Below are 20673 nucleotides of genomic sequence, written 5' to 3' on the forward strand. Positions count from 1 at the left end.
GCCCCCTTCACCTGCAGGTTCAAACCGGCTCTTTATGTTTTTCTTGCGTTTTAATGATTCTTAAATCCCAGCCAGGGTGAAACGGTTATGAATGGAGATTTTTTTTAAGTTTTGTTTTTTTGTCTGCTGAGCCACATGTTAAATGATCTCAGACTCATAATGGGCCAAAGACCCCGGATGACGTGGGTCGCGTCCGACGCCGCTGGGAAAATAATTGGCTCCATCAGCAGCGCAGGAAGCGATACGGCCCTCTGTTTGAGGATCACAGGGTGCAGCTTATTGTGAGCATGGAGTTTACGCAGCGCGAGTGCAAACCCAGCGTGCATAAATACACACCCAAAAAATGTTTACAAACACAGGCAGTCTGAGGGAAATGAAACACAACGCTGAGGAGATTTCTGGGTTTTTTTGTCATTTTTTTTTACATCCTGAGCGTTCTGCCGCTAATCTTACAGTTTCACAAGCTTTTCCAACCCTCACTTTGTTTAACACATGAAAACTTTCTGATGCAACTTGTTTCAGCAGAACAGGGGTGGACATCTATTGTATCGTTTATCATTTATCGTGATAAATTTTACAATTTCTCTGAGAGAACAAGGTACCTACATACGTACCTTATCATGGTAAGATTTTTGTTTACACTTCTGGTCAGGCACGTCTGGTTTCCATTCAAAGTCTATGTGGAGACGCATCGAGGGCCCATTGAGACGCATCTAACACGGCGCGATTTGAAGCGTTTGACGCGTACGACAAATAAATCGGCAACAAAAAAACAACGGCTAGAATGATCTTGACGTGTCTGACACGCCCTCTACGCGCCTCCACATAGACGTTGAATGTAAACCAGATGCGTGAAATGCTAGGCGTAGAGCAACATCTCAAGCATCTGCATTCAAAGTGCACATGCAGTGAACTTGGAGCGTCTGACGCGTGTTTGACGTGCGTAACGCGTTTGCTGTGAACGCACCATTACTGCTTAAACCCTCCAAAGCTGTCTGCGTTGTCTGGTTTGTTAGTTTTGCTATTTTCTCCGCAGTTTTTACATTGAAATGATATAAAAATACCAATAAACATGAAAACATGATTAAATGCAGTTACTGTGTGCAGTTTAGTGATTCAAAGCACACTTCTTTTCTGTGACTGGTGTCCTAAAAGAAGCGTTTCACAAATAGGAATATTTTTCGAGAGCACTACTTATGATTGCTGTGATGCAGTCACAGTCATACAGTTCCCTAAAAAAAGGAGTAATAAGTTGTTCTTATCATCATTATCACAATAGCACCATGACGTATGGTGATAAATGTCCATATTGCCCACCACTACCGCAGAATGTTATTTTTAAAGCAACATTTTGTGGAGATGGGATTTTTAATCAAGTTGCTTAATTCCAAATGGTTGCCAGGGATCAACACAGACTTTCTTACTTCCAACTCTCCCTAAAGTTATTATTCCTGTGTTACTGCCAGGCCCCATCTAAAAACAGAACCTGACTATGAAGAACAGCCATTTGGGCTGCAGGAACAGCATGATCTCTGCGAGAGGTTTGATGTCATAGAAAGCAGATTAAAGCTGCAGAGCCCTGGAATAAAGCCATAATACATCCATGTAAAAAACAAACAAAGAAAACAGTAACACATGCAGAACCCTGCATTAATGAATATTTCAACATGCAATGACATGGTTACTAAATTAGAGAGCAGCCTCCATCTACAGATGTGGACTCACTTACTGGCAACCCTGGTGAGTATTAGAGCTGAACTAAGAGGTGTGGTCTTTAAATATATATATATATATATATATATATATATATATATATATATATATATATATATATATACAGTACAGACCAAAAGTTTGGACACACCTTTTAATTCAATGAGTTTCCTTTATTTTCATGACTATTGACATTGTAGATTCACACTGAAGGCATCAAAACTATGAATAACATGTGGAAATATGCACTAAACAAAAAAGTGTAAAACAACTGAAAATAGCCCTTATACTCTAGTTTCTTTAAAGTAGCAACATTTTGCTGTGATTACTGCTTTGCACACACTCTGCATTTCCTTGATGAGCTTCAAGAGGTCGTCACCTGAAATGGTTTTCACTTCATAGGTCAACCTGCCCTGTCAGGTTAATAAGTGGGATTTATTGCCTTATAAATAGTCATGAAAATAAAGAAAACCCATTGAATTAGAAAGGTGTGTCCAAACTTTTGGTCTGTACTGTATATATAGTTATAATATTAGCAAGATAAAGACAAAAGAATACCAGAACAAAGTTGTTTTAATTATTTTTCAAGGTCTGACGTGAGCGGCTCCTCCAGACTGCCATTCTGTTTCCAAACAGACTCAGCTGTTCTGTGCTGCTGCAGTGAAAGACGGCTGTAAGGTTTCAGTAGGCGTCTTTACCAGGGGTCCTGATGAAAGAGGCTATGGCTGCTGCCTGAATGAAACTCTACTTCTCTCTGTGTTTCTGCAGGTGACCGCCATTTTTACATAAATGGTGTGAACACTCAAGTTGAGTTCAAGTCCCATCAGTGGTTTGGCGCTATTGTGCGTTCCCATGGTAACAGCATCTTGGTAAGACTAGAGAAGTAACACTTGTAGCTGTGATTAAAACCACTGAATATATATATATATATATATATATATATATATATATATATATATATATATATATATATATATATATATATATATATATATATATAATGTACACTCCAATATTGAAAGAGGGTTGAAGTGGAAGTTATTTCATTAAATTGAACAAATTTTAATCTAATAAATTATTATTCATAAACCACAAAATTTGTTTGCCTCCCTAGTTTAGTTCCAGTTTTGGCAGCTTTTTATCTCTTGTAGGCCTATTTAAAACTTTTAATTTGGCTAATTTGGGATTTCTGGACCTTCTCTTCTTGTTAACAATGCCAGATTTGTTATTTTTTCACGTTTCAGTTTTACTTTCATAATGAACCCGGTCCTTCTCTTGCTGTGTCCAGGCCTGTGCTCCCAGGTATTACTGGAGGACAGAACACGACACGCCGTTCTCTGACATCACAGGAACCTGCTACCTCTCTGTTGACGCTCTCAAAACCTTTGTGGAGTTCGCCCCGTGCAGAACAGGCGGGTTTCTGGACTGATATTACGTATATACAACCGCACCCACTCTTAGCTGTTTCATTGCAACACGAAGTAACAGCTGTGGCCATGTTTTGGTGTTTCTCGCTGCAGAAAGACACGGCCCTGCTGGACAGGGTTACTGTCAGGGAGGATTCAGTGCTGACTTTACCAAGGTACAGCAGTTATGTGCTCAGATGTTCACTTATTGTTTTAATAATGTTTCTGCTCTGTTTGAAAATGACATGTGATACATGTAGAGCGCCTTTCAAAGGGTTTACATCATTTTATTGGGATTTATTTTGATAGACAAGCAGAAATAAGTATATAATACTAAAGTAGAAGAAACATAATGAGAGATTTTCAAGTGTTTTATGCATAAAAATCAGTGGCAACATTTTTATTGAGTTAATTGCAGGGTCTGTGATTAATGAATGAATTGTATTTTAATCTAAACATCTAAATATATCAACAAAATAAGCAAATTAATGAATAAACAGATTCATGAGCAAAGTATTATTCTATCCATTCATCTTTCCAGAGTTTCAGGAACTTCTGATCATTCATGGAGCTTCTATAGAAATGCTGACTGTGTGACTGCTGACATTAGCATTAGCTGCTACATGTTTAGCTCTGAGATGCTATTTTAGGTCTGTGTGCTCCAGTGAACGATTGGTTGCTTATGAAATGAATAGTTTTTATATTGGATTAAAATTTTTAGAAGTGGAATAAAAGAGGCTGAGTATGTCTCGGTGATTTGCAGCCCCTCCCCCATATATTCTGGTCTATCACATAAATCCCAATAAAATATACACTGAAGATTCTTACTGTATTAATAAAAATAATGTGGAAAACTTGAAGGTGTATTAAGTTTTTACGAGGCAGAATATAAAGACTCCTGCAGACTTTGGACCTCAGGAGGAACTGCTCTGCTACTGTTGTGTGTGTGTGTGTGTGTGGGTGTGTGTGTGTTACAGGATGGAAGGGTTGTTCTTGGAGGGCCTGGCAGCTTTTACTGGCAAGGTGAGCTGAGATGAGCGTGAAGCAACATGAAAACCTTTCAGAAAATCGATTTTGACCTAAAATGTCAAATGTCATTGAACCTTTTGTAGGTCAGCTGATTTCAGCCACTACAGAGGAGATCGTTAAGGCCTACTACCCCTCCTACTTCCTGCTGTCGGTCGCTGGACAGATTCAGACCCGGCAGGTCCAGGGGAGCTACGACGACAGCTACCTGGGTGAGAAAGCGCATTTGAATCAAATCAGGCTCCAACACAAAGTTTAGCTTCAGACAATATCAATTGATAATACGTCCGTTAATATTCAATAATTTCACTCAACTCCAATAAAGAACCGCACAGCATTCTGGGGGATGTAGGCAGAGAAAAGACTTTTATTCCATACGTTTGTTTTTTAGTAGAATATGGTGAAACTTTTCTAAGTGTATCTAAGGTTGTTGGAATCAGTTATCTCACTCACACTTTGGTTACCTAGCAACAGCCTGTTGAGTGAAGGCCCCCACATACTCGGGTGTCCAGCCCTGCTGTGTGTGTTGTGATTTCATAGTCAACCGTAACGATTGGCTACATTTCTTGTGACAAATTCCTTCATTTCCCACAATCCTAATGGATGCTAGCAAGTTTGATAAGCTAGTTGGGGCCTAGCCCTGTTTCTTAAGAACTGTCACACAACCGTCCGCTTTGAGTTCGCCATCCAATGAGTACAACCTTTCTTAGCTAACCATGACAGGTTGAGCTGCTGTTTTGGATCAGAGTTCAATGGAATTCTCAAATTTTTATCAGATATATTTTCTTATGATATCGATCTATCACGTTGGATATCCTTTTTGTCTTATTGCCCAAAAACGGTCCACTCTGCAAATAGAAAATTCTCCCAAAATGCTGTTTTAAAATCTGCTGCTTGACCTTTCTGCCGGTTCCATCAGCAGCATGAGTGACTCATGACGTCCCTCGAGTTACTTCATGTCACAATCTGGTGGTCAGCTTTCAGTAAGCACTGAGATCCTCTCCTCTGGCCAGGAATATCCCATGGTGGAAATACAAACTTTATCACTATTAAGAGAATAAAATATCTTTTATTTTAAATTTTTCACGTTATAAAACCTACATGCAGTCTTATGTTGTTAAGATATGAAAACTAATGTTAGTCAAAAAATGTTTTTTATTTGATGGTGACAGCATTCTCGTAGCTAAATATAATATTTAATAAATCGCTTAACCTTTGCGCGCTTTACTCTGCTCCAAGCATTTGTCTTTATATTATTGGCTTACCACAAAGTAGAACATAAAGTGAAGGTGATGCATGTTTTTCCTTCATTTATAAATGTAACCACCTACTCAGTGAGTCAGGGGTTTGTCAGCAGGAAAGCTCTGCGTTCACACCACACACATGCAGCTGTGAACTGTCAACACACTCCAAGCAACCGGGCCGAGACCCACGGTCTGCTTCCAAACCAACTCTGGCACAACTATTGATTATACTGACAATTGACAATTAATTGGAATTTTGTTTTGACACATTTAGCAGATTTTTCACTTTACCACATAAGCTTATTTTATACAATATTAGAGATACATTTAAAAATTAAATAAACAACTCAGTTCTTTTCTGGATAAGAAAATGAACATGTTATTGCCTAAAATACAATAACAATTCCTTTTTTTCTTGTTATCAGTACAGTGCAGGGAAGATCTGGTGACTTTTGGATTAACTGATTAATAATTGATCAGTTAATTGAAGTGCAGTGGGTGATAATTAAGATCATTTTTGTGACAGAATTTGAAGCTAAAGCTGCCATTTGAGGAGTTTAGGGTAGAACATATTTACAGACAAAGTTTTTTTAAAATCTAAAATATAAAATGTTTGTGTTCTGTTCAGTTTTGCCTTCCTCCCTGCTCCGACTATGTTTTCCTTTAAGCAAGTGGCCTCTTTTTGAGTCCACTTGCTTAAAGTGGACTCAAAGCAAGTCCACTTTAAGCAAGTGAACTTAAGGTGCACTTCAATCCATGTTAATTCGTTGATTGAATTAAAAATCAATTAATTACTCAATTAGTTGACGATTATTTCAATAATCGATTTACCACTATTACTCCGATTAACTGTTTCAGCCCTAACTGGAAACGTTTTGCTTCTAGAGGAAGAAATGTTTCTGTATTACATCTAAAACTGAACTGTTGATCATGATTAGAGAAAACTTCAAGTCATCCAACGTGTTGTCATCGATGACATCAACTGTGTTTCCGTTACAGATGCGCGTAAAACTGTGTCGATGTCCCGCTAATGTCAAAATGACACAGTTTTGCCATGTTGGTGTTTAAGAAACACATTTAAAATCACATGAATACGTTTGTTCACACAATGTCATTAAAAACACCCCTCACCATCATCCTCCGGCCACTTCCGGTTGTTGATCATGTGACCCGTGTCATGTGAAAATAGGGTTTCCATTGCAGTTTTGCAAAAAAAAAAAAAAAAAAAAAACACATTTCAAATCGGCTGAAAAACCACCGTATCCTAGCAGCAAAACTTTTAATAGAAAAACTAAGGTTTTTTTTATACTGGTGTGTTTCCATTAAGCCGATTTAGTCTTGAAATGTAAAACTGTGCAATCCTGCAGCCACTGTAATGAATCTCCGATGCCTTGCTCTGTCCTCCTCCCACTCCGCCTCTCCTGCAGGTTACTCTGTGACCAGCGGCGAGTTCAGTGGGGACGCTGAGGAAGGTGAGGGTCATATTTACAGTACAGAGAGCCGGAGTAACAACATACATGTTTGTGTTGAAACGGAAGGGGATTACTAAGTCTTTTCAGGAAACGGGAGCCTTTGAAAACTCGAGGACTGATTGCCTGTTTCTGTTTGCAGATTTCATCGCAGGAGTTCCAAAAGGACTCATGCTGTATGGTTTAGTAAGGAGTTTCTTATTACTGTTCCGTACATTTTGAAATGGAAGCTTAAAAACAGTTTAAAGATGTCAAATTGCTGTTTTTCTTCTTAATAAAATAGAAATCCGTGTTTTGTTGTAGGTGTCCATTTTAAGTGGGAAGGACCTGAAGTCTGTGCTGAACCTGACGGGTGAACAGGTATGTGTTTCTAGAGCTTGACCCCTTGGAGGGGTCAAAGGTTACAGTGAGCACTGCTGGAAGTTCCTGAAAAGCCTTAAACTAAATCCAAAAACAGAATACGGTGCTGGTTTCACAACGGAGGCGGGTTTGGATGTTAAACCAACATTCTGAAAACACACTCAGGGATGATGAATCATTTCAGTGACTGAAATGTCACTGGCTTAATTTAGCAGCAGCACAAAGTTCGCCATTTATACTCAGATTCATTCTGCTTTAGTAAGGGAAACTTGCTACCACTGACCTTCTGCTTTAGGTGGTTTTTGGGTTACATGTTGAAGTCATATGTGCTTTACCAATTTTTAATAAACTGCTTTAAATTCTCTTTGATAGCAACACCTACACGTTTTGCTTGACAAATATATTGTCCTGGAAATGATTGTGGCTCAAGTCATTTTTTGTCAAAAGATGGTTTAGGAAAAAAGAAAAAATCATTTTGGTAAAAAAATTACCTAGCCCATTATTTTAGGAACATGACGGTATTACTGTTTTTAAGTAATATTATAATAATGGCATAATAATACAAATACTCTCTCAAAATCAATACAATATAATTACTAAATAACACTTCACACTGGAAAAAAAGACAAAACTGCCAATTAGGACTTTTGTAAACAAATAGTGGAACGAGAGAAACAAGGAAAGTCAGCAAAAGGAGATTATTGAGCCTATTTTAATTTGTCATGTGATTGATGGCTTATTGTGACAGGCTTAGCATCACCGTTATTTATAGGATGACTTCGTACAACACGGAGGGGCCTTGAAAATATATTTTTACTCCCTGAACTTTTTCACATGTATAATCTCAAACTTTAATGCAATTGCATTGGAATTTTATGTAATCTGGACGCCCACTTCAGGTTATGTTGTGTTTTGATTTGTGAAAAAAGAGAACATTTGAAAACTATGGTGTAAGTGTTTTCTACTCAATTGTCCCTAACATTAAAATAAATCTCTCAGAAACTTCTGAGAACGTTTGAACTCTTCAAATGTTTTAGCTCTGATCGGGCTTCAGTTTGGCTATTTTCTACTTGAATATGATGAAATATAGTATTTGGATTCTCTTACAACAGGATTCAACATAAATCATTCTGTAGCTACACATCACCTTCCTAAAATAATGGCATAAACCATTTTTTAGCAAAAGTTATTTTTGAAAAAAAAAAAAACAGCAAGTAAAGGAGTTGTGCAATTATTTTAGGAAGGTGACAATATTCAGGATAACACAATTTACATAATTTATTTGTTTGAATTTAATCCCCAAGAAAGTAAACCAGGGACCAGTTCTGTCGTCCAGAAACAGTTTGAATCTCCCAGTTCTCCAGCTCCTTGTGTTACTTCAGTCTTGCAGGAGCTCAAACACTGAGCTTCCATGAAAAGGGAGAAAAAAGACTCCAGGGGATTGTGGTATTGAGAGATTTGGAGCAAATCTTGTGGAGTGGTAGTGGTGGAGGGGACAGGAGATGAAAGGGACAGGCAGGAGAAAATGAAAGAAAAGAGAAGGATCTGTGCACCGTGGTGTGATTAGAGGCTAACTCGGCCCTGTTTGAAATGTATTCCAGATGGGGTCTTACTTCGGCTACGCAGTGGCGGCTACTGACATCAACAACGACGGGTAAGTGAAGGGAGGCGCAGTGACGCACATGGTGGCACCAAGTAGTGGCATGTAAAATGGTTGAAATAAGAGCAGAGGGAGAATACACTAAAACAGGAGATAAATGTGTGTGTGTGTGTGTGTGTGTGTGTGTGTGTGTGTGTGTGTGTGTGTGTGTGTGTGTGTGTGTGTGTGTGTGTGTGTGGATTTCACTGGAGCAGCTGTCGACTGAGGGAGTTTTGAACACTTCCCATGCAGATGAACAGTAGACTTATATTTTCCAAGAGGCCAAGAACTTTCCTTCCTTCTGTTGACCTTTTGTAACCATGTCAGTTCACCCTGTTGAGGCGCCAGGATGGAGGCTTCCACTTGTTCAAGTCAACACAGAAAAAATACAAAATCATACCAACTATCTTTCGGTCTAGTTTCCAGTGCAAACATCTTAGTACACTTGAAACAAGACAAAATTAACATACAAACAACTTTAAAGCATGGACTTCTGATTCAGAAATCTATGCTTTTAAACTTTATGAGCTAGTTTTAAGTGAATAATTCCTTAATATTGAATAAAAAGTACTTGCACACAATGATTCTTATAACAATATATTTTGCCCATGTTTTTAGTGAAATAATCTGCCAATGACTAGAACTTTTTCATCAATATTAAGGAACAATTGACTTTTACAAAGCTTCTATATCTTGCTAAAATGTTACTTTTCAGTTGGTTTTCTCTTATTTCACAGGTATTAAGATATTTACTCTAAAAACTAGGAAAAATATACTTAGTAAAATTTGGTGTTTTTGCAGTGAAGTTACATTTGTCTGTGGAAGCAGCTCACCTGCTTGGGGTTCATAAGCTAGCAGTATTTACAAAAGTTGGAAATAGCTCGCTTATGAACGCAGACCTTCTCCCTCCTCAGTGTTTGTTGATTAGCTAAAATTGTCAACTTTGTTTGACCTGACGCCACAAACAGTGTTTCTCCTTACATCAGAGCAGATTTAAAAGTCTAGATACTACCTGGGTTTTTGTGTACATGCTAGGTTACATGATGGTTGGGCATTTCCCCCATGGCTACTAATGATTAAACACATACCTTGGCAAAAATTCTATACTTAATAGCAACTTAGTAATTTTACTGACTTATGAAGTATACAAACATTAAGCGTTCGCTGCAAATACACAAATACACAGAGCCCTGCCAGTTCTTACAACTGTTGGCTGGTATCTGTCACCATCCTCTGTCTTTGTTAACCCTGCAGCGCCTTATGGCTACTTTTATACTGAAATCAATTTACAGGAATAATCACTCATATGTTTTTCTGATGTCCGCCATGTCCACCATGGCACATTGGGCCGCTTTCTGAAGCGAGACGTCACATGAAAAGAGTCAGTGTTTCAGTTCTGTTTTTCAGGAGTCCTTGAGCTCCGTTGGTTCCTTTAAACACGATCCAAAGTGCTTTTATATTCTCTCTTTTCTAATGCATCTATCTTTCTGTCTTTATTATTAAGAATCCTGTCTTTTCCACACTGTTGACAGATTGGATGATCTGGTTGTTGGAGCGCCGACATTCATGCACCCGGGGTTCAACGGGCGTCTGGAGGAGCTGGGGAAAGTGTACGTTTACCTCCAGAGGGGCCCGCTGCGTCTGGAGCCGGCTCAGACCCATCTGCTGGGCTCACAGGTCTTCGGTCGGTTTGGCACCTCTCTGGCTCCTCTGGGTGACCTCAACCAGGATGGCTTCAACGGTACGCCTGCACCTTTTACCTAATGAAGTCCTGACTTCCATGATACAATATCTAATTATTTGCCTGCGGTTTCTCGCCACAACTATGTGCAAAATTGTGGGTTTTGGTCATAAGTTGTTTATCTTGCCACATTCACATAAACCTACTTCTTTAGAAAAGACTTGGGACATTTTTTGCTATGTTATTAGCAGATTAGCAGAAGCTTGACCACCGCTGATGAATCTCTCACATAAAGAGACACAAGTTCAAGATATAGAAGAAGAGAGATAGAAATCAATATTCCTCAATCAAACTTGAAGTTAGTAGAGATGAGAAAACGGAATGTGTTGCCTGAATGAGTATGACGCAGAAAAGGTGAAAGGTCAAAAACAGTAGATCCCAATAGGAAAAAGTCAGTATCTCCTGATATCGTCTGAGAATTTTTGCTGCCTGTTCACACTTACAACCGCATCATGTTGCCTGGCAACGTTCCAGTTCAAACACATGAATGGAGAGCTTTAATGCTGCTATGTTGCTGTCTGAAATCAGACGTGGCCGTCGGCTGTCCGTACGGCGGAGACCAGCAGCAGGGCGTGGTCTTCATCCATAACGGTCACGCAGGAGGACTGAAGGACACGCCCACTCAGGTTCTTTCTGGCCAATGGGCTTCCAGCTCTTTCCCTGCCAGCTTCGGCTTTGCTCTGCGAGGCGACATGGACATCGATCAGAACGGCTACCCAGGTACAAGAGAGCGGGATTCGTCATTTATGCAACTTTTACCTAGGAAGCCTCTACTTTGATGTCTTCATTTTGCTTTTTGCAGATCTGATTGTTGGTGCTTTCGGCCTTGATAAGGCCGTCCTGTACAGGTATTATTCCTCACTTTGCACATTTACAGTGAGTGTCTGACAAAAAGTATGCACACTCTGTGAACTGTTTCACATTTTGTCACGTTTTAATAAACTTGAATGAATTTTAGGGTTTAATGTAATGGACCCAACAGAAAGCAGTGGCTGTTTGTGCAAAATGAGACTGAACTTTCCCTTTATTCTTCTGTGAAAAAGTGCTGAAAAACGCTGGATGGTGATTCATCTTCCATATGTTTACTGACTGTGGAAAACTACAAACACACACTTACTTTATGCTTTTTTCTAATGTAGTGTACAATTTATTTTGTACAGTGATATTTGATAAATTACAAAAAAAATAGGATTACTAGAGAGATTCCCAAATGCTGAGTGGTAGAACGTCCCAAGAGGATTTGTTTCTTAACGTATTTTTTATACTTTGTTCGTATTCAGATGTTTCCATACATTTCCTTTGCCATTTAGTCGTGCTGTGTGTTTCCCCATCAGAGCGCGGCCGATAGTGAGAGCCGGTGCTTCTCTCACCGTGCAGCCGGCCATGTTCAGCCCGGAGGAGAAGACCTGTTCGCTCATCACAGAAGAGAGAAACGTCTCCGTTTCCTGGTATGGACTCTGCCTATTTCCATTTTGTCTAGTTTTTGTCCAACACATAAATGTTTTTTTTTTGTTCAGAGTAGGAGAACTTATTCTGCTTTCAGTCTCTTTCCACAGTTTCCACTTCCTAGCCGTAAGTGTGGAACAGTTTTAGATTTGGTGTGTGGCGTCAGCCAAATTGGCAGGCGTCTTAATCTCAGCCTCTTTAAGCGAATACAAGGAAGTACTGTTTTAGTGCTTCTTGTTATTTCTTGTTGCCTTGGCAACAAGAAGGATGTGAGGACAAAAAAAGGCAGAACAGCTGGAAGAAAAATGGAAAAGAACAGAAAATAGTTGTGCAGTTAGGAGCTTAACACGGATTCCTGACTTTTGTCAGCAATCTGTGTTTTGACTTTTGTGAAAAACTATTCATACCCTAAACACAGACGGATGTTGAAAGTTTTTACGTCTTTTAATTATGCTGATTTTTCACTTACAGCTTATAAAAAAAATACTAAATTAGAATATTGCATCAGACTAATAAGAAAAGCATTTGTAAAACAGAAATGTGGGTTTAGTAAAAAAATATGTTTAACACCTGCTCTTAGGATGCTATTTACAAGTGGTGCTGTATGACCAAAACTCAAACTAACTGAACGTTTGTCTCAGTTAGGGTCAAAGTTTATGACTCAACAATAAGAAAGCGACTGGGCAAAAATGGCTTCCATACGGGAAAACCAAAACCACGAGTGACCAGAGAGAACGTCAAAGATTCATGTTTTAGGACTTTTTAAAACTTGTTCTGTGAACTGATGAGTCAAAATGAAACTTTTTGGAAGGTGTTCATCCTCTTAGGTCTGCCCTGAACCAAACACGGTCTGGTGTAGTGCGAGTCTAGAGCTGCCAGAATAATGACCTAAAGCACATCAGTAAATCGAATTTGGAATCACTCTGATGAAGCAAAATAAATGTTTTGAAGTGGCCTAGTCGAAGTACGAACACAAACACGTTTGAGATGATACAAAAGGGCCTTTCATGCTGGTAAACTCTCCAATGTGGCTTAATGAAAACAATTCTGCAGAGTCAGCCAAAATTCCACCTGATGGCAAGAGAAGAACAACCAGTCATTAGGGTCACAGAGGGTCAGGCTGGACTGCAGAGATTTTTCTCCATAAACGAATGAAATCATCGTTTACTCAGGTTGTCTTTGTGTGTCATACAAACATTTATTTGGTTATCTGAAATATTTAAGTGCAACAGGAAAGTAAAATACAAAGAAATCTGCAAGAGGGGGGCTTTTCATAGATTGGAAAATGAAAAGAAAGAAAGAAAGAAAGAAAGAAATAGATAGATAGAAGTAAGAAAAGACAGGTTGTTTTCCTGACATTCGCTGGCTCCCTTAGGTCTTGTTCCAACCTGCTGCTGTCAGTCAGAACCACAGAAACCAGCTTGTGAATTAGCGTCAGTCTGGACTATTTTCCACTTCTGACACACATGAACAACATTAAGATAAGAGTTTTTCTGAAGCTTTGATCAGTCTAGATAAAAATAAATCCAGATCATGGCTGAATTTAAAACTTCTGTGAACTGGGGTGTAACATTATGTTTGCCTCGTTCCCGATTTCCTTTTTTTTTTTTTTGCACGTTTGCCACACATCAGTGTTTCACAACATCAAACCAATTTAAATATTGGTCAAAGACAAAACAAAAAACCCACAAAATGCAGTTTGTAAATCCAGTTGTTTATTCTTAAGGGAGGAAAAACAAAAAACCTGATTCCAGCAGCAGCAACAACTGCAATTTTGGCCTCACATCTTTGCAGAATTGTTCTAATTCAGCCACAAGGAAGCAGCATTTCTTAAGTTCATGCCACAGAACCAATAAGATTCAAGTCAGGACTTTGACTAGGCCACTCCAAAGTCTGCACTTAGTTTTTCTTCACATATTCAGAGATGGTGTGTTTTGGATCACTGTTGGTTTCAGATTGAGGTTGAATGTTTTTTCTTTCTCCCGCCACATCCTGATGTGACGGGAGAAAGCTGGAATCAAACCTGCAACCTTCAAGTTGTAAGACAGCTCTGCCCATTGAGTCACAGGCAGGTCCTGTTGATGCCTTGATAAACAGAAGGTGTGGCAGTACTCAGGCCTGAGCCTGGAGTCGGTGAATGTATTTTCTGTTTACTTGTGTTGCCTTTGACTAATATTTAGAGTGATGTTCTGAAACACTGAAGTCTGACAGATATTAAAAAAAAGGAAATCAGGACAGAAGAAACACTTTTTCACATCCCTGTAAATATATTTCTCAGCTCGGTTTCACCTCCCCAAAACCATGTCCAACTACATTACCCACATATCCATATCAAGGAGGAACATCAGCCTGTTCAGTTACTGTAGATTACTGTAACTTTGTGCTTGAACAACGACTAAATAATGGAGAATGAATGAACAGCAGTAGCTTTTCTTCTTGTTCTACCTGCAGTGTGAGCACCAGGTTCTGTCTGGAGGCCTATGGGAAGCACCTCCCCTCTCATTTAGGTAAGACATGCTCACCCCTACACAGTGGCACACACACACACACACACACGCACACCCCCACACACACACATGGTCCCCATTACCTTGCTTTTGTTGTGCAGCCACAAGTATGCTGGACCTCTCTGCAGTCAATTTGGCAGTTAGGATCAAGATGAAAGAGCAATTGTGTAAATACAGGGTACGGTTTAGAGAAGTGTGTGTGTGTTTATTTAAAGTATGGTGTTCTGTATTGTCTCTGCTGCGTTTTTAATGTGGTGTGTGATGATGTTTTATGCGCTTCTCAGTAGAAGCACAGAAGAGAAAAGAGGATTTATCTGTGCATGTGTGTTTGCCTTCAGTCAGTGTTTATCTGTGGCTATGCATACATTGACATTCCAAAAGCAATGAGATGATGGACTTTTTTTTTTCTATGCGTGTTTCCACCACTGTGTGGACTCTGAAGGCTTCCTGGTGGAAGTGCAGCTAGACAGAGCAAAGCAGAACCAGAAGGAGTCTGTGAGGAGGGCGCTGTTCCTGGAGAGCCAGCAGCCCACCCTGCTGAGGACCCTAAACCTCACAAATGGTCAAAGGTTCTGCCATGAAATCAAAATCTACCTGCGGGTGAGTCTTTGAACTGTGTGTTCCCCTCAAAAAACAGCAATAGCAATAAACAAAGTATTTGTTTAGTGACCCAATACCCTTTTCTTCTAGTACCTACTCAGTGAAGCTGGACTCAGGTATAATAGTTTTACACCAATAATGGTTACCTGGTACCAACACCTTTTTTAAAACCTACTTTGTGGAGTCAGGCTGAAAATGCAGCATCAGAAAACTGTGTGTCCCTGACTGGCTGGGGGTTGGAGTCAGGAGTCACTAGTTCTGTCCCCTCATTTGTAAAAACTCCCCACAGTGACTCAGTGTTTTGACTTCAACTACAGTTTGCGATCTCTTTTCTTCTGCATGCTTTTTCTGCCGTCTCCTTCTCCAGCTTGTAACTGCTGGGTTTTTCTCTGTCTCTGTCTCTGCCGCAGGCCGAGGACGAGTTTCGGGATAAACTCTCTCCCATCGACATCAGCCTGAACTTCAGTCTGGACGGTCGGGTGGCGGCGGATCAACACGGCCTCAGTCCCATCCTCGACTACCAGACAGAGGAACGTGTAGAGCAGAAGGTAGGATCATTATGTCCTGCTTGGCGCAGGACCCACCATAAACATTACTGTTCCAACATAATGAATGGATTGTCTGTTCTCACTGCTGGTAGAATGGTGGCACGGGTCAAAGCGGTTTCTTTGACATTCAGAGGACTTGAAGTGCTCAGTCTGCTGCGTTGCTCTCAGATCCTCTGTTGCATATATCGACTCTGAGGTTTCTAAATGTTTTAAGTTTGATAAAATTGTAAAATTTGCTGTTTGCGAGCAATTTTCCTCCACAGCCATCAGGGGATTGAGTCACAAGATTCACAGTGCAGCGATTCTGTGAATATTGTAAAAGCTTTGTGTTGTTGCATTCGCTACATTTGGCTCCATGGCAGATCAAAATTCCAACATTTGTTACATTTTCAGCTGGTGTGGAAATGGCATTTAAAGCAGAAATTACCACAAGTTATCTCTCATTCAGAGGACATGAAGTGCTCAGTCTGCTGCGCTGCTCTCAGATCCTCTGTTGCATATATTGACTCCATGACTTTTAAATCTTTTCAAAACCATGGACTGAGGTTTGTAGGTGGACTAAAGTTCACTTTTTTTGGTCCTCGTCAGGGTTTGCTTGAGCCTTTACATCTCACCAAATGGACGGGATTTCCCCGGGAAACGGACTGGAGTTCCATTAACAACAAAATCAACAGGGCCGGTGTGAATACACACTCAGATTTGTACTATTGCTGGGCTTTAAAGCAGAACATCAATCCTCATCCTTCATATTTAGGTGGAATTTTCAGTGATTGTGAGAACATATTGTGCTTTATGAAGGAGAAGGAGAATGACACGATAAATAAAAAATCAGAAAAGTCTGGAAATCATTTCTAGTTTGCCTCCGTGAGTCAGTGCCACCTTTTCCTGGAGTTAGAGCTTCAATCTTTTAGGTCTCTACCTGCTCTGTTTATCTATAGACTGAAATTATTGCTCATTCTCCTTTTTCAAATATCTTAATTACTATCAGATTGGATGGCCAGTGTCTTTATCTGACCACAGATTTGAAATTGCTTCTAGGTCTGGACATTAACTGAATCATTGAAAATGCATGGTTGGGATCTTTGATCCTGCTAAAGAACAGCATCTGCACAGCACAAGGCCATTTATTTATCCTGGGTTTGCCCACGTCTGCACAGTGTCTGCACATTGACACACTCTGGAGCAAAGATAATCAATCAAACCTCGGTGAATTCAGGAGCTTTAGAAACATTTAGCATAGTTGTGTTTTTTTCTGGCTCAGTCTCTGTTCAGCTGCTCATCTCGTGTGGCTCTTTGTGTTTCTACAGTTCAGAGGAATAAAACCAAAACGGAGGCAAGTCTCCAAGCCTCCGTTTATCGCTGGCGAAGTTGAAGCAGTCCAATGAAACACGTTCAGAACCGGCTTCATTTGGCCGTAACCACATTCATTCACCCTGTTTGTTTTCTGACTCTTGTTCAGGTAAAGAGAACCGATTAGTGGAGCTGAACTCAGCTGACCGAGCTCCCACACACACACACGCACGCCCACACACACACACAGACTGCAGGCAAGGGACTCACACGACTAGAAGGTTGTTGTTTTAAAGGTGCAGTGTTATGTAAAGTCAGCTTTTCTGAGCTTTACATCATGTCATAATGATATTCCCTCATCATAAACACACCTGGAGTTTTGCCTTGATTCTTTCATGCTTGTGTGAGAAATCCGTTAATCTCCATGGCAACCATTCAGCTGTGCTAAATGCCTGGGTGGGCATAGCTCTGCCTTGGAGACGCAGCTCCTCCTCTGAACTGCAGTTTCCAAGCGTGCGAGCCACCTCACTCCTCCACTCTGCTCCTTCAGACTAGCCAGCAGGAATTAGCAAACATCTGCTGAGTTCATTCTCAGTGAAACACTAGCAAAAAAAAAACGTTGCTGAAAGGTCAATAGAGGAGCCATGTTGTGATGACTTCCTGAAGGCGGAGCTTCAGAAAGAGCAGGAGTTTTTAAAGAGACAGAGGCCCAATTTCAAAGTGTTAAATTATAAAGTCAAATTTCTTTTAAGTCATATATGTTATGTAAAACATTTTTATAACAACTGAAGTTAAAATAGGTATTGTGCTATAAAATGACTATGTGCCTGGAAAATACAGAAAAACAGAATTATGCAATTAGACCTACAGAGTGAACGTAGCCAAAGAGAAGACGACCCACATCATGTTGAAAAAAGCTTTTGCTGTGTAGACAGATTTTACCTCTATTTCCTAATAAAACCTTCTGAACATTGATTTGCCAGATTTTTTTCATTTCTCCATGAAGATCAAACTGTTGCACAAACCCGGTGAATAAAAGTGGTTTCTGATTCAGGAGGAGTGAAATAGGAGATGATTTGTCTCGAATGATCCGTTTGGTCCAGCCTTCTCTCAGACCTCTGAGGTTAGAGAGCGCAGCTCTGTGAGGAGTTACGCCTGAACGTTAACTGACCACAGTGAAACCAGAGACCACACCACTTACACGGCCACAGAGCTTGAGTTTTAGGAACCAAACTGATGGTCACCACAAGAGCACAGCAGATGATGTCATAAACATCACCACGTGCAAAAATAGAGCCGCCCGCCCCGCACACGCCTGTGACTTCCTCTGCTCACCCCGGCAAAACGCCCTGTGATCCTGTTAATGCAGAAAATGGATTAAAATGAAAATAGAGATTGTTGTTTCAAAGCAGAGTAAGTTAAAGGATTTTTTTATTGACGCTGATACCTGAAGTAGCGATGCACTGATTCAGGATCTGTATCGATCCTGATATTGAACAAAATTCTAGGTTGGGTATCGGTGGCGATCCATGAGGGCAGATCTAGTCAGTCCAATTCTATGCTTTGTGCTCTGAGCAACGCCATTTTTTATTAATTATTTTACACTACATTTAGAATTCCTAATCACACTTACTGAACCATTTGACAGAAGGTTTGATGCAATTTATTTGTTACATGTTTGATCAATGTAGTCAACTTGTTGTTTTTGTCATTTTCAGTTCCTTTATTTTTGATTGGATGTTATTTTCCTAGTTACACTGACTGAACAAACTCCAGGTGTCTTTGTGTGTTTGACCAGGCTTGTGAAGCTACTGGTGTGTTTAAGTGTTCTACTGGTGCAGAGTTATCAGATAAATGTGAAATTCACTATGTTCATGTCTGTGTTTTTTTTTAAAAAAGAAACATTTTAAGCAATTTTAGCTGTTTTCCAGTATCGGCTCATTATTGGCCGATACCAAACCTATATTGGTATAGAATAGTGGATCGGTGCATCCCAAACCTGAGGCGGCGTCTCGTTGCTCCTGTTTGTGTTTCATACATACAGAAGGGGAGTGTCTGCGGAGCCACATGGGTCACGGCTCTGCACAAACACAAAGGAAGCTCTGACAGCTCAGTCTGGGTGGGGCGCTGCTCGCTGCTCACACATCTGCTCCTGGTTTGTTGTGCAGGCTCCTGTCTTGCGTGAGGTGATAGGCCCAGCCTCACAACCTGCAATGTTATGAGAGCGATTCACGGCAAAGCGAGAACGCGATTGGTTTTTAAACGCCGCATCTGTCATTTTCTCGTGACGTGCCAGAAATTTCACCCTCTTCTTTCAGTTTAAATGTAAGATCAGATGATCCCAGCGCCCAGTGTTATGTGGTCAGAGGCCACATGGAAAATCTGTCATGTGAAGTGGAAAATAATCAGGAAGCTGGAGGACTGAGAAGTTTCAACACACATTAGTCGCTGCATGTAAACTCAGGCATAAAAGTTTCCCCTCTAAGGCAAAAGGTCTGATCTTCCTTAGATGCATCTTTGCACTGAAGAAAGTTTGCTCTGCAGAAGTATTTACACCACTGACCCTTGAACTTTTTCCCATGATGTCACATCGAAGCCATAACAACAATATAATTGTGCACATTCAATTATGAAAGTAAATTTACTTAAACGTTGCAATTTAAAAAAAAATAAAAAATTCTGACAAAAAAGTTTCTATCCCGGGATGAGGTGGTTTTAGGCCATATTGCAAATAGTTTATGTCGCAAAACTGCAATAGAAACACTTTTTTTTTTTGCATCGCACAAATCACATGGCCAACAACCGGATGTTACTGCTGGCAAAAACCACGAAGAAGACGACAGGAAGTAGCTGAAGGATGATGGCGCAGTATGTTTTTTAAGGACTTGTAGCAGCTCACCAGCAGTTGAGTTACTCAGCCAGTCTCAACGGGTGAATTTATCGTTTTATTTTTCTTTGATTCAGATCCACCATGATCATCACAGTCACCTCAGTCACCGTGAAAACTAAAACATATACAAATATTAGAATACAAAACATAAACTTACAATACAAACAACAAAACAAAACGTACCTCGCTGCTTTCACTGGGGAACACTAAGAGTTGATTTCTTCGTGTTTTTACAGTTCCAGTCATTGATTGGCACAATGATTCTACCAGCTTTATAGGGCCTGCCTTCATTAGCTACGGCAGCCCGTGAGGTGCATACAAAACCCCCCGAAACATTACAAAGTGTAAATACCATTAAACAAAACAAAATAAAAACCACCAACAATGCTAATCAAAACAGACAAACATCCATAAACAATCTGCGACATTCTTAATTTTGAAAATTCACTTTGAATAATTTACAACAATAGTCTACAAATATAAATTATTTGGGCAATTTATTTTAAATAGTTCACTATCCGTTACAGAACTTATCGCATGAACAAATGTATTCATGCCTGATTTTCATAGCGTTTTTTTTATTTAGTGCAAACACTGCAATTGCAAAATTGTGTTTTTTTGACATTAGTGGAATATGGACAACATTTTGTTCACATTTGTAACAGAAACTCAGATACAGACGGCTGACTGAAGCTTCTGTCAACGAGAACAAATAAATAATCAAACACCAAATCATAGTGATTACAAATGATAATATAATTATATTGTTGTTTGTGTATTAGCAATGAATTTGT

The 20673-nt window shown here is 39.8% G+C and overlaps 1 protein-coding gene across 1 annotated transcript in view; it reads left to right on the top strand.

Annotated features, from left to right (window-relative positions):
• Positions 1–20673, top strand: part of LOC102234716 (integrin alpha-5-like) — a 51953-nt gene that overhangs the window by 13261 nt on the left and 18019 nt on the right. The window contains exons 3-18 of the mRNA XM_023325271.1: positions 2482–2582; positions 3002–3125; positions 3234–3295; positions 4097–4142; positions 4232–4357; positions 6817–6861; positions 7001–7044; positions 7162–7218; positions 8820–8872; positions 10390–10598; positions 11127–11318; positions 11401–11446; positions 11933–12046; positions 14496–14551; positions 14994–15151; positions 15562–15699. Of these exons, the coding sequence (XP_023181039.1) occupies positions 2482–2582; positions 3002–3125; positions 3234–3295; positions 4097–4142; positions 4232–4357; positions 6817–6861; positions 7001–7044; positions 7162–7218; positions 8820–8872; positions 10390–10598; positions 11127–11318; positions 11401–11446; positions 11933–12046; positions 14496–14551; positions 14994–15151; positions 15562–15699 (1571 nt within the window). The remainder of the gene's footprint in view (positions 1–2481; positions 2583–3001; positions 3126–3233; positions 3296–4096; positions 4143–4231; positions 4358–6816; positions 6862–7000; positions 7045–7161; positions 7219–8819; positions 8873–10389; positions 10599–11126; positions 11319–11400; positions 11447–11932; positions 12047–14495; positions 14552–14993; positions 15152–15561; positions 15700–20673) is intronic.

The sequence above is a fragment of the Xiphophorus maculatus genome, chromosome 20 (assembly GCF_002775205.1).
Source record: "Xiphophorus maculatus strain JP 163 A chromosome 20, X_maculatus-5.0-male, whole genome shotgun sequence".
NCBI lineage: Eukaryota > Metazoa > Chordata > Actinopteri > Cyprinodontiformes > Poeciliidae > Xiphophorus > Xiphophorus maculatus.